Genomic DNA, 15341 nt, shown 5'->3' on the forward strand with positions numbered 1-15341 from the left:
GCTGCCTTCGGCTCAGGTCATGATCCCAGAGTCCTGGGATCCAGCACCACATTGGGCTCCATACTCTGGGGAGCTTGCTTCTCCCTCTCCTCCTGGCTTGTGCTCACTTGCACTCACTCATGCTCTCTGTCACTATCTTCGTCTCTCTCTCTCAAATAAATAAATAAAATCTTTAAAAAAAATTGTTAGTTAAGTATAAGAATCTAAGTAAATCATCTAGCTCTCTGTGCCTTTGTCACATCTGTAAAACAAGATGGAACTACATAAACCTTTACGTTTCTTCCATACCCTAAATTCTGTTCTAAACTTGTTTCTTATAGTCTAGCCAGTTGAGTTATGTATGAAGATTGTCTATAAATTCTCTGAATGAAATTGCTTGTATAATCATATTTTAATATTTTGGTTTGCCATTGTAAAGGGGGACACACATAAAGATAAACGTTTTCAATAGAAAATTCACTGAAGATCAAAGAATAACTTCAAATCTCAGCTGAAAGTTTCAAAAGACTTTCCTGCCTCCACTTCTGGGTGTTTTGTTCTTTCTTAACATTTTCCAGAAAGTATAGGTTACACATTAAGTAATTTTCATAAGCAAGAGAGCCTAATTGTTTCCTCATATAGTGAAGATAAGTACAGAATGAAGTATTAATATAAAAATGAGTAAGTTGGTTCAGCAATTCCATTTCCAGGTGTTTGTACCAAAAAGACTCCTAAACATTTATCTAACAAGAGATCTATAGAGAGGTTCCTTGCAGCATTATTTATAACAGTCGAACATTGAAAAAACACTGATCAGGAGGGGAATGATGAGTAAAATGTGGCATATTCAGAATGTGGAATACTGTACAGCAATTAAAATTAAAACTTGATGTATATTGGGTGCCTGGGTGGCTCAGTTGGTTAAGCGACTGCCTTCGGCTCAGGTCATGATCCTGGAGTCCCTGGATCGAGTCCCGCATCGGGCTACCTGCTCAGCAGGGAGTCTGCTTCTCCCTCTCCCGCTTCCCCCTCTAGTGCTCTTTCTCTCTCTCACTCTCTCTCTCGAATAAATAAAATCTTAAAAAAAAAAAACTTGATGTATATTTAATTGTATAATTATAAATTATATTGTATGTATATGTGTAATTTAGATGTATAAAATGTGTATAATTTAAATGTATAAAAGATGGATGGGCTATTAAAATATAACATTGAGTAAAAAACTGTGCTGCAGAAAGATTTATAGTATGATACCATTCTGTGCATTAAAGACTCAAAACCAATTCTATAATGTCATGTGTATTTATGCATGTGTGTATTCACATATACACATACACCTATGTGTGTATATACATGTGTGTGTCATCTATATATTAAGAAACTTGAATACATGTATTAAAGTGTCATTACTACTGACTATAGTATTCAAATGTGCTTTAATTTAAGGTCAGTTTTCCTAACAGAAAAGACCAAGCTGTTACAATTACAAATCCTGTAGTCAGTACCATGGACAGTACCACAGGCAGGACCATGGTCAGCACCACTGTCAGTCCCAAAGGGACAGAGGCCCTGAAGGTTTCATACAGGAGCAAAGAAGGGCTATAAGGTTGAGAATGTTTTCTTATTTTATGATTAATAGAAATTTAATGCCAAAGACTAATAAAAATTATTTTTATAAGCAAAGAATGGTATAGGCAGTGCTTTGAATAAAAAGACATTACAATGAAAGGCATACACGGGGCACCTGGGTGGCTCAGATGGTTAAGTGTCTGCCTTCGGCTCAGGTCATGATCCCAGGGTCCTGGGATCGAGCCCCGCATCGGGCTCCCAGCTGGGCGGGGAGTCTGCTTCTCCCTCTCCCTCTCCCTCTTCTCCTCTGCCTCTCTCCTTGCTTGTGCTCTCTCTCTGTCTCTCTCTCTCTGATGAATAAATAAAATCTTAAAAAAAAAAAAAAGGTATACACTATAATGGTCAACCGGTGTTAATTGGACATCAGTCCATAACACTTAAATATGCAAATGATTCTTCTAGAAGATTCCTTCACACTCACTGACTTGACTAAAAAAATTCTCACCTTACAGACAGGACTCCTGTTTCAGAATCTTTGAATTAGCACTCCCCTTCATACCACACATCCTATCCTATCTGTGCCCACATTGCTACTTACACTGAATCAGCTTTCTTCCTTTATGGCCACATCATCCACATCACTCAGGCCCCCAAACTCTTCCTTGCCACAAGCTAAATCTACCTTAGTCCCACCTAATCACTTAGTTTTATAATTTTGCTCATTAAGTCTGTTTGATTCACTTAAAAAAAAAATGTTTATTTTTTTAAAGTAATCTCTACACCCAACATGGGGCTCAAATCCACAAGCCCAAGATCAAGAGTCACATGCTCTACTAATTGAGCCAGCAAGTGCCCCTGTTTGATTTACCTTTTAAAGAACTGACTTTACAATCAAGACAACCATTTCTGGTAGCAGAAGAATGCTTTAAACATAATTTAAGTCACAAAACACATTTCTCAACTCATTAAGATTTATAATCTTGAATTTTCATACCTTTTCACAATAGAATTTACCTACATTAAAGGTTAAATTTAGGCACTCTTAATATTTAGAAAAATAAGTTTGAAGAAGAAACCTACACTACAAACACACCTATTTTCTCACTAGATTTAATAAGCATACATTTTTATTTCTGCCAATGTCTGTAAATAAGGAACCCTGATTTCATGCACTAACCTACTTCACTCTGGTGCTGAACTCCTTCCTTGTCTCAGCTTCTCACCAGGCTTCAGGTGAGGGGGTTAGAGTTAAGGGAATCACTTATGTCAGTGTTTCCCAAAATGTGGCTGAGGAATCACTTAACAGTGAGTGTTAAAAACACAGATTCATGAATCAGACTTCTCAAGGAAAGGGCCTGGGAATCTTTTTTTTTTTTTTTTTTTTAAACAAACTCTCCAGGTGTTTCTCCCAGGCAAGTATGGAAAGCACTAATTATGCAACTCTCTCCACCAACTACCCATATCTAAAGTAATTTCCTTTATTTTCACCCCCAATCAGAAAATTTTAGCCCTCATCCTATTTCCACAAAGGAAAAAAAAAAAAGCCACCTAAAGATAACCCCAATATTTAAGTTCCTTCTAAAAAAAAACCCCACAAAAATTGAAAAAAATAACTCAACAAATGTCCTATAAAAAGAAAACAAAACGTTTATCAAAATACCACAGCATTTCAGCTGATAAAGTGTCTTCCCCCCAAAAAATCAACCATGAACTAGAAAAATATATATATAACACTTTAAACTGAATTAAATATCCTCAAACAAGTATGTAGAGATATAACAAAACATCTATAGTCAGAAGATTAAAATGTAAGAACACAAATAGACAAAAGAATGCAATTAGAGTTTATGAAAGTCAGGAAGGAAACTGAAGAAAAAGATAAAAACTATTTCAGAGTGAATAATAAATTACAAAGTGCCCACAGGAGAGTAGATTCAAATTAATATTTAGTAAGAGGCAGTGAAAGAAGAGGAAAACAACCAGATAACAAAAATAAGATAAAATTTTTTTTAATTTTTAATTTTTTTTATTTTTATTTTTTTAAAGATTTTATTTATTTATTCATAAGAGACAGAGAGAGAGAGGCAGGCTCCCCGCTGAGCAGAGAGCCCGATGCGGGACTCGATCCCAGGACCCTGGGATCATGACCTGAGCCGAAGGCAGATGCTTAACCATCTGAGCCACCCAGGCACCCTAAAAAATTTTTTTTTAAAGAACAAAGAGGGGGCACCTGGGTGGCTCAGTTGGTTAAGCATCTGACTCTTGATTTTGGCTCAGGTCATGATCTCAGGGTTGTGAGATCGAACCCGGGTCGGGCTCCACGCTCAGTGCAGAGTCTGCTTGAAATTCTCTCTCCCTCTGCCCCTCCCCCGGCTCATGCTCTCTCTCTATAATAAACAAATAAAATCTTTTAAAAAAAAACATCTTTAAAAAAAAGAACAAAGAAAAAAGTAGAAGGAGAAGGGGAAATAGAAAATGATCATGAAATGTCATATAGGCAACAGATTAAAGTCAAAGGATATCACTTAGAACTGACAGAACTGGGGCACCTGGGTGGCTCAGTCGTTAAGCATCTGCCTTCGGCTCAGGTCATGATCCCAGGGTCCTGGGATCGAGCCCCACATTGGGCTCCCTGCTCAGCAGGAAGCCTGCTTCTCCCTCTCCCCCTCCCCCTGCTTGTGTTCCTGCTCTCGCTCTCTCTGTGTCAAATAAATAAATAAAATCTTAAAAAAAAAAAAAACTGACAGAACAGTTTATGAAAAGGTCAAGTAAGAAAATAAAAAGGAGGGGGCTAAGGGGGCTATGAGACATATAAATGCAGAAGTAATCATTAAAACAAAAATATAAACACTCCAAATACCAAAATAAAAATTCAAAAGTAGCGAAGACAACATGCCAAAAAGAGAAACACAACTAAAATGTAAAATAACAGAACTGAGATCAAATATATCAGTCATATCAATAACGTGAATGGGCCCAATAAACCTATTAGAAGATTTCAAATTGGCTCATAAAGCAAACCCCAACTCTATATTGTATGCCACAGACACATCTAAAACACAGAGATTAAGAAAGGCTAAAAGTAAAGAGATGGGCAAAGAAATACTGGGCAAATTAAAAACAATAAGAAAGCAAGGTTTGTGATCCTGACATCAAAGTATAATTTACAACATATTAAACAAGATAAAGAAGGACACTTCATGATGCTAGTAGCCACAATTCACATTAAAAATATAAGTTATGAATATCTACATAGCAGATAATAGAGAAACTACTATGTAAAATAGAAACTACATGAAATGCAAGGAAAAATAGACAGAAAAACACTAAGATTTTAACACACCACTCTCAGTACAAAACAGGGCAAGGGGCCAACAATAAGTAAGAATATAGAAGTTCTAAGCGGCATAATCAGTAAAGCAGAGCTTCTGGATATACAGCAAACACTACACCCTGATAACAGAGAATATACCTCCTTCTCAGTGCACATTCTTTCTGTGTGTGTGTGTGCATGTGTGCACATGTGAGATGAAAATGCTTGAGATCTACCCTCTTCTCAAAGTTTAGGTATACAATACAGTATTGTTAACAATAGTCACCATGCTGTACATTTGACCTCCAGAACTTATAACTGACACTTTGACCAAACAACTCCCCATCTTATAAATGTTTTCTTCAAAAAGATCACCGTCATCAAAGGAAAACAAAAAAGCTGAAGATTAAATGACAGCTAAGTACAATACACGGTCCTGAACTGGATCCTATACTGAAGGGGGAAAAGGCTGTAAAGGAAATAACTGGGACAATTATCAAAACTGAATTATGGACTACAGATTAAAGTTTCAGTGTTTAATTATATTAATGTTTCATTTCCTGAATTCAATTACTGTAAGAGCGCATCTTTGTTCTCAGGAAATACATAATGAAGTATTAGATGTAAAGAGGAATGATTTCTGCAACTTAATCTCAAGTGGTTCAGAAAAAAAATGTGTGTATGCAGGCATGTGTGTAGAGAGAGAATGAATTTTAAATATATAATTGGTGAATCTGGGTAAAAGTAGTAATATAGGGATTCTCTTATTTTTGCAAACTTTTCATAAATATGAAATTTTTTAGGTTTTAAAAGCAAGCAGAAAGAGGCGCCTGGGTGGTTCAGTCGATTGAGCATCCAACTCTTGATTTCAGCTTAGGTCATGATCTCAGGGTCATGGCATTGAGCCCCGGGTCGGGCTCTGAGCTCATAGGGGAGTCCGCTTGAAGATTCTCTCCCTTTGTCCCTCCCCCCATTCATGCACACTCTCTCAAATAAATCTTTAAAATACTTTTAAAAAAGAAAAGCAAGCAGAAAAAAACCTGACTTAATTATACTTGCTTCTTCTTTCCTTCTCCTGCTGTACCCATGAAGTTGACTGGAAACTATCTGACAAGAAGATTCATACCCCATTTTCTCAATTTGCCACAGTGCCTAAGAGACAATGCCAGTTTTTGCTTATTAGCTTCTTGGCTTATTATCCACAAGTAGCTTAGTCTTTTTTTCCTCCTGAAGTCAGAAGCTGCTTTCCACGCCCTTCCCAACTATGGTGACTTGATACACACTTCATTAAAAAAAGCACATTTGGAGTGCCTGGTGGCTCAGTTGGTTAAGCACTGGACATTTGGTTTTGGCTAAGGTCATGATCTCAGGGTCATGAGATTGAGCCCCACATCAGGCTCCCACTCAGTGGGGAGTCTGCTTGAGGCTTTTCTCTCTCCCTCTCCCTCTGCCCCTCCCCTGCTTGCATGCACGCATGTGCTTTTTCTAAAAATAAATAAATCTTCAAAATAAAAATTTTAAAAAAAGTATACCATTTGCTTAAATACTGCTACCCTTTCCTTAACTTAAATCTAATTTATCTTTCCAAACAAACACAGAAGAAAACATATCTCAGTATACAATAAAATGGAATCACCAAGTAATACCAATTATTTCTCTTCAACATAACTTAGACTTTTTTTTTTTTAAGATTTATTTATTTGAGAGAGAGAGAGAGCCCAAGTGGGAGGGGCAGAGGAAGAAAGAGAATCTCAAGCAAACTCCACACTGAGAGCAGAGCCCAAGGCGGGGCTCGATCTCATGACCCAGAGATCATGACCTGAGCCAAAACCAAGAGTCAGACACTTAACCAACTGAGCCACCAAGGCGCCCCCAATATACCTTAGACTTTTAGAAAAATTTTTGCATAGCCATAATTTCACAAAGTCCTATTCAACTTAAGTCTAGGCAAGTCAAATGATCTCCAAGCTATTTTCCTTAACTCCTGAATTCTCCCCTTTCACTATCCTCCACACTGACATCAGAATCTTTTTTTTTTTTTTTTTTAAGATTTTATTTATTTATTTGACAGAGAGAGAGAAAGCGAGAGCAGGAACACAAGCAGGGGGAGTGGGAGAGGGAGAAGCAGGCTTCCTGACGAGCAGGGAGCGCGATGCGGGGCTCGATCCCAGGACCCCGGGATCATGACCTGAGCCGAAGGCAGACGCTCAACGACTGAGCCACCCAGGCGCCCAGAATCTTTTTTAAAGTTAGGATTTTGATGGGCTCATTCAGAAATTCTCAGGAGCTTTCAACTGTCTTTGAATAAAATCCAAAATTTCCACTATATACTTTTAGGCCCTCCACGAACTGCATACTCTCATCATTTAATAGACTCATTCAGATAAATCCTTTCAATCACACAAACATACTTCCTGAGCACTGCCTATGATTTGCTTGCTCCCATATGAATGCCTTTTATTGATATTATTTCTCATCTTAAGAGTCTTTCTTCCTTATCTCCACTATGTAATGCTTTCCCCCTACTTCATAATCATGCTCAAAACTCCAGTGCCTAAGATTTCTCTGGCTGACTTTCCAGTCTCCAATCAATTCATTCACTCCTGTTCTATCTTAGCACTTTCACACAGAGCTCCCAGTGGTAATATCTGTGTACTTATTTACCCTGTACACTTTCTGAGAGCTATGAATAAGTGGATATTCTTTCCCCCATTAGGTTGCAATTTTCAGGCAGAATAGCAAGTCAAGAGGTAAGTACCATAACTATTTACTTTTCCATTCTCATATATCTAACCAGTAACTTAAATAGGATCAATGTTTAATGGCCTGACAACCAGTAATAGAAAATTTTACAGATATCCACAATCATAAGAAACTCATAAAGAAAATCTACATAAGGTAGCTAAAAAACATACCTTCTATTTCTTGCCCAATAGAAAGTCCAGCCCATTTTCGCTGTAAAATAAAAGGAAAAAAAAAAAAGAAACTTAAAATCAAATCAATCAAAATTAGAGAAATGAGGAAAAGAGGGATTTCTATGAATTTCAGTAACAGGAACACATTCAAAGATCAAAACGTGGTTTAGTGTTGTGTGTTGAACTGTGTTCCACAAAAAGATATGTTGAAGTCTTAGCCCCTGGCACATGGGAATACAACCGTATCTGGAAATAGGGTCTTTGCAGATGCAATCAAGGTAAGATGAGGTCATTATCAAATTAGGGTAGGCATAAGCCAGTATGACCCCAGTGTCCTTACAAGAAGAAAAGAGACAGACAGACACAGGGGGAGAAAGTCATGTGATGATGTTGGCAGAGACTGAAGTGGCACATCTACCAATCAAGGAACATCAAGGGTTGTTGGCAACACCAGAAGCTAAGCATGAGCAGATTTTTCTCTAAGGCCTTCGGACAGAGCATGACCCTGTTTACACCTTGATTTCAGACTTCTAGACTCCCAAACTGCAAGAGAATAAATTTAAGCCACCCACTCTGGTACTCTGTACAGTGGCCCAAGGAAACATATTTATTTATTTATTTAGAGATTTTATTTATTTGACAGAGAGAGAGAGCACAAGCAGGGGGAGGAGCAGGGAGAGGGAGAAGCAGGCTCCCGCTGAGTAGAGAGCCTGATGTGGGGCTCGATCCCAGGAACCTGGGATCATGTTCTGAGCCAAAGGCAGCTGCTTAACTGACTGAGCCACTCAGGCATCCCTAGGAAACATACTTATATACTATAATTTATATCTGAACATCTATCTGAAAACATACAAAGCTTGCTTTTGTACAATAGAACTGGTATCACTGAGTAGGATGCTCCTTTGCACACTATATTGCTCCTGAAGGCCTTCATAGTATCAGATAATATTTCGGTGTTCTAAATGTACTATGGTTACTTATATTGTTTGCTATAATATCTCAAAAAGAAAGACACTCAATTCATGAAAACTAAATTAAAGCTGGTCAGCTAATCTAGCTTGAAACCTAAGCAGCAATTCCAATCATTAGATGGTCCTGATTACTCTTCGTACTAGTCAAAGGATTTTCAGACAAACTAGACTTTGGCTTCTCCCAGATCCAGACTGGTTACAATGGCAAGAATATACGGAGGCAGGCCAGACTGTGTTTAGGCAGGAATTTAGGACTGGCTTGGTATGGATTCAAAATTAGTCACTACAGACAACACTTCAAAGAACAGTGGGAAAAATAATTTTTGGCTGAAAATCCACATTTTATCTACTCATCAAGCAGTGCGGATTTGCGGGTGGATGGTGAAGAGGCTGCACTGTGAATATGTGTAACACCTGCTTTCCCCGCTAGCTCTCTCAGCACAGGATGCTTCTCCCTCCTCTCTGCCCTTCATGCCCTCTTCTGTAATATCCCATCTCACTTCTGGCCAATGAGAAATTTAGCAGCATGCTGGGTAAGTCCAGACTTTGGGTCACAAAGCAGCCACAGTTAGGTTCTGTACTTCAATCCCAAAGACAGACTCAAAGGATGACAGTAATAGTATCTATCATATGGGGTTGTTTTGAGAATTAAATGAGAATTAAAACATGCAAGAGTACCTAGAAGAGTATTCCTGATAATCAAGAGGCATCCAAACAGAGAAAAGGGAAACTGTGAGTAAAGATCTCCCATAATTTTTGAGGGCTTCAAGAGACCTTCAACAGATCCCTAAAGAGTGTTTGATCTCTTTCCTTCAGCCTCCAGGGGAGTAAATCAATGCTCATTAGCATACCAGAAGGTAGGGGTTGCATCACATTGCTGAGGACTGTGGGGTAAGTAGCACAAGTAAGATGATAAGGGAGTAAAGGATACAGACTAGTACTTGCAATGCTCCTCAAGTATGTATTAGGTGCCTGCAACAGTGCAAGGCAGTTTTCCCGCCACAGAATCCACCAACAGTCATACATGTAATCATAACCCTTCCACTCCTTAAGAAGCCCAGCAAGTTACATTGTAATTTGAGACAGCAACTATTCATATCATATTCATTAGCGTAACATCATTGCACTTTAAAAAAAATCACTATTATTCGATGTCAATTTTATAAATTTATTTTTTAAGATTTTATTTTTTTATTTGACAGAGAGAGAGAGCACAGGCAGGGAAAGCAGCAGGCAGAGGGAGAGGGAGAAGCAGGCTCCCCGCTGAGCAGGGAGCTCGATGCAGGACTTGATCCCAGGATCCTGGGATCATGACCTGAGCTGAAGGCAGACACTCAACTGACTGAGCCACCCAGGAGCCCCTATAAATGTTATTTTTATATATTTTCTGTTACCCTATGAGTTAACATTAAAATAACTTGAGACTTTATCTGACAGCTAACTGATATTACTGCAGAATTTTTTTAAAAATTAGTAAAAAAATCAAGGCAATAAAAGGCAAACATAGTAAAACCCATAATTAAGAATGTATCTTTAGGGGTGCTTGGGTGGCTCAGTCGGTTAAGCATCTGCTTTCAGCTCAGGTCATGATTCCCCGGTCCTGGGATCGAGCCCCGCATTGGGCTCCCTGCTCAGTGGGGAGCCTGCTTCTCCCTCTCCCTCTGCCCCTTCCCCTTGCTAGTGCATGCATGCGCTCTCTGTGTCTCTCTCTCAAAAAAATGAATAAAATCTTTAAAAAAAAATAAAAGAATGTATCTTTAGGGGAAACTGGGTGGCTCAGTCGGTTAAGCATCAAACTCTTGATCTCGGCTCAGGTCAGGATCTCAGGGTTGTGAGATTAAGCCCCTGTGTCAGGCTCCACATTGGGTGTGGAGCCTACTTAAGAGTCTCTCTCTCCCTTTCCCTCTGCCCCACCTCCCTTTAAGAAAAAAAAGAACGTATCTTTAAATTCCTTATATAAATACCTAGATGTTTTTCTTCCACATGAATCAATTCAGTTCCAGGATGAGGTTTGCTTTATATGAATTGATTTTTCTAGGACTTTCAAGAATGGAAGAGAACAGGGGCGGCTGGGTGGCTCAGTCATTAAGCGTCTGCCTTTGGCTCAGGTCGTGATCCCGGGGTCCTGGGATAGAGCCCCGCATCGGGCTCCCTGCTCCACGGGAAGCCTACTTCTCCCTCTCCCACTCCCCCTGCTTGTGTTCCTTCTCTCGCTATCTCTCTCTGTCAAATAAATAAATAAAATCTTTAAAAAAAAAAAAAAGAATGGAAGAGAATAAATTAGCATCTAAGTTACCTGAGGTAAGCTGAATGCAATGCTCCCTGGAACCACTGACGGATGGGTCCTCAATGTAAATGTGTACCTGTGGTTGGGAGAGGTTCTCACAATCACATGCCTGAAAGACAAGAAACATAGTTAGGGCCCCATGTCAAAGGAAATAAAAAACATCAATTCCACTGCATGTGTTCATTTCCAACAACTGATGCTTGATGGGTACCAGGTGGAAACATGGCAGAGTATTTGAGAGTCCTGAAGGAACAGAACCACAAATTTCATTTCTCAAAACTGTAAGCAATTCAAAATGTTTTCCAGGCATAACCTTGGGCCAACCACACATCAAGGAAAATCAGGATCAAGTTCAAGAGAGTACATACCAGTCAAAATAGCAACACCATTATATTTCCAGTTTACATAAAATTGAAGACAATGATTTAGAGTCCTAGATATTAAGTAAAAATTAGATGAATTTCCTCTCCTGGGAATTTTTCACACCTTAAATAGAATAAAGGGAGGAGAACCAAAGATAGAAGAACCAGGATATAACAGTCCAAAAAAAGTTAGTTTTAGGACTATTCATTAAATCTCTGTAGGCTCTCACAATAGTTGAAACAGTAACAATCTATAAAAATAAAAAGATGGTAAAAATAAAAAACTGTCACAAAACACATCAGCTTTCATATAGATATCAATATTTATTATTTCAAAGCATTTTGTGCTAATTCATTCTGCTCAGAAGTTACCCATAATAGATAAAATATAGTCATCTCATGATAACCTCCTACAACGAGAAATTGCCATGGACTGTGTGTATGATAAAAGCTTCAAACTCTATTTTGCAACAGTACTATCTGTTTTAAAATCGTCTTTTAGAGGGGCGCCTGGGTGGCTTAGTCAGTTAAGCATCTGCCTTCAGCTCAGGTCATGATCCTGGGGTCCTGGGAGCAAGCCCCGAGTTGGGCTCCCTGCTCAGCGGGAGTCTGCTTCTCCCTCTCCCTCTGCTCCTCCCCCTACTCATGCTCTCTCTCACTAGCTCGCTCTCTCTCTCAAATAAATAAATAAAATCTTTTTAAAAAATTATCTTTTAAAATGCTAGGACTTTTTAAATATTAATGGTTAATGTTTCTATATACATCATTTTGTCACAACACAAGTTCCTTATATCTGGTATATTTCAAATAACTCTATCATGAGTATGGTGAACATTTGACAAATATAAGAGATTTCCATAAACAAATTCTTACACTGATTATCTACACCCTAGTTTATACATAGAAAGTTCTGTGTTCAACTTAGTATCAAAGAATTTTTAGGACAAGAAACAATATTACTGCAATAATGTAGTGCAGCCCCTTATTCTAAAGCTGAAAACTACAGATAATTAGCAATTCTAACTTTGTAAAACTCCTGGATTTTACAGAGTTTTGATTTTTTTTATTAAGGCTCAGTTAAAATTCTGCCTTATTTGTTCCTTATTTCCCTACTCTGCCTTCTGGTGGGACGACTTTATCTCCTTACCTCTACCAGCCTCAGAAGCATATGGGTGGCACTGAGCTTGGTAGTAGGGTTTTTAGAAATTCTGGCAGTGGGGGATGTGAATCGGTTAAAATAAATGACAACAAAACAATACTTATAAATACTTTGTTGTGCATCTTCTAATTTTCATGTCCCTTAGATTATCATAGTAATAGTCATCAAAATAGCTAATATTTATTGGGGCGCCTGGGTGGCTCAGTCAGTTAAGCAGCTGCCTTCAGCTCAGGTCATGATCTCAGGGTTCCGGGATCGAGCCCCGAGTCGGGCTCCCTGCTCAGGGGGGGTCTGCTTGTCCCTCTCCCTCTACCCACCCCTCACTTGTGCTCTCTCTCTCATATAAATAAATAAAATCTTTAAAGAAATAGCTAATATTTATTGAGGACTTACTAATGTGCAAGGCACTGTTCTAAATGCTTTATTTATATAAGTCAATCTGCCCAACTACCCTGAGGAAAATATTATCATCATCCCCATTTCACAGATTAGGACACAGAGGCACAGAGATGGTGAATAGATAAAACTTATCCATGGTCACCCAGTTTGTAACTGGCAGAGCCAGAATCCAAACTCAGACAATCTCACTACAGAGCCAAAATCCTAATGACTATGCTATATGATTTCTATAACCAGTATGTTTAGTTCTGCTAAGAAAGTTGATGAAAATAAAAGTTATACATAAAAAGCTATGTATGATTTTTAAAACCTATTAATCAAAGTTTAACATAGTAAAGACTAAAATACTTAACTCTCATCTCTTCCATTTTCCAACTCAGCAAGAGGAATTAAGAAATTATTCTCAAGTTTCCTAAAATATAAGAGCTCTCTAGAAGTTTCTAAAATACCACTTGGCAGGTTAGGAGAAAACAAAGATACTCACTGGCCAGGCTGGAAATCCTTTTCATTCACAACTGCACAGTTGGTTAAAGATAATTCATCTGTAGGACATCTTGCAGCTTGCATACTCTATAAAAATCAATGATTAAGAAAATAAAATTAAGTCATCTTTCAAAGATTTTTTTAAATTTATTTATTCAAGAGAGAGCACAAGCAGGGGGAGCAGCAGGCAGAGGGAGAGGGAGAAGTAGGCTCCCCGCTGAGCAGGGAGCCCGACGTGGGGCTCGATCCCAGGACCTGGGATCATGACCTGAGCTGAAAGCAGACGCCCAACCGAGTACCCAGACACCCCTAAGTTATCTTTTATAACCTTAAAGAATAGTTTATGCCTCCTGTCCTCTATTCCTCATCACCTGTAGTAAATACCTATTGTTTTTGACTCCCTGCATTCCTTCCTCTGTGGTAACAGCAAACCCTTCCTTTGGGAAACTGTTCCTTCCCCATTCCATATGCTTTCATGGGCCTGCGAATCACAGCACACAGGCAACCACAGATTCTATTTCATCCGTGGGATTTTATACAGACATGTACCAGAAGGATACTCTTCCTTGCCTCACCACTGCATGGAGGATGACTTTCTGCTCTAAAAGAGAGTGAAACTATCCCAGAGAAAGCAAAGGTAACAGAGACACAGACAAACAGACACCTTCAAATACAGATCTGACAACCAAGTTAAAGCCCTTGAGACAAGTACTGAACATTGGTTATGAACGAATAAATTCTTTTTTTCACTCAAGCTTATTTGATTTGGTTTTCCATCTTTTCTGAAGAAAAGACTTTTGACTCATTCAAATGCAATGAAGTAAATTCAGTAAGTTTAATAAAGTGTATCATGAAAAAATTTTTATAAGAGATCCCAAGTGGCCTGAGCCACATTTCCTAAGGATTAAGAAAGACCATCTTCCAAATATCTCCAAACAAAGACAATTAGAGGATACACTTTTTTCAAAGCAGCGATTAATCTTTTTGATCAACAGCTACTAGCAAAACATTCCTTCATATAATGTACTTAACCAATAACCATTCCACCATTCTCTAGGGTTTCCTAGTTAGTGAAATATGACCCTTGTAGTCATGACATGTAGTTTATGACTAAAGTGCTCATTCTTTAAATCTCAAGCCAAAGCTGATTCTTCTTAAATTTGCCTTCCAAATACAAATGTATAAAGCAAAATAAATTACTTTTTGCTTTGCTTTTAACTAAAAGGCTAGTTTCAATACAGTTACCCCAGTTGTTTAGAGCAGTGGTCCCTAAAGTAGGCTATGTGCACCAGAAGGATTTGCAGATAATCCAAGTATCAAAATTAACTGCATTTAGCAAACAGACCTCTAAATAGGTAATATCATAAAATATTAAGCCAAAATTTTTAAAGAATAATGAAGTAGCACTTTGCTCTTTGTATTTTTTAATAAAATAAAAATGAGAATATGTTTTACATCTTCAGTTCATCCTTTTTAACACTTTCGTAAATGATTATGTAAATAAATTATTAGTATGTCACTTATAAATAAATATGTATACATATTGGAGATACATGAACAAAACATGTTTAACTTATGGGATTCATAAAATGTTTAGAAATCACTTATTTAGAACATAAGATGAATAAAGTCTGGGTCATAAGTTTGCTTTATGAATAAGACAGTATTTTTGCCCATGGTCAGTCTGTCTAGCCATCTGACAAAAGTGTACCAAACTTTTTTAGTTTCCTGCCCATCCTGGGGTCTCTCTCATCTACAAGCTTCTTCCTTGTATATACTTCACTCTCCACTAATGCTAAGCCTCTTGCTTAGCTAACTCCTACTCATTTCAACAATTCTCAGCTCAGACTTACTTTTTCTACAAGACCTTTCTAGACCTTTCTCTCCCCACTGAACTGATGCAA

The 15341-nt window shown here is 38.2% G+C and overlaps 1 protein-coding gene across 2 annotated transcripts in view; it reads right to left on the reverse strand.

Moving 5' to 3' along the window:
* Window positions 1-15341, reverse strand: part of NSF (N-ethylmaleimide sensitive factor, vesicle fusing ATPase) — a 144043-nt gene that overhangs the window by 106822 nt on the left and 21880 nt on the right. For both annotated transcript variants that reach the window (XM_045888722.1, XM_064583410.1), the window contains exons 2-4: window positions 13439-13524; window positions 11044-11143; window positions 7777-7816 (exon numbers count right to left, since the gene is read on the reverse strand). In XM_045888722.1, coding sequence (XP_045744678.1) covers window positions 7777-7816; window positions 11044-11143; window positions 13439-13524 — 226 coding nt within the window. The remainder of the gene's footprint in view (window positions 1-7776; window positions 7817-11043; window positions 11144-13438; window positions 13525-15341) is intronic.

Source organism: Mirounga angustirostris, unplaced genomic scaffold (assembly GCF_029215605.1).
Source record: "Mirounga angustirostris isolate CCGP_5_RB_7025 unplaced genomic scaffold, mMirAng1.0.hap1 SCAF_17, whole genome shotgun sequence".
NCBI lineage: Eukaryota > Metazoa > Chordata > Mammalia > Carnivora > Phocidae > Mirounga > Mirounga angustirostris.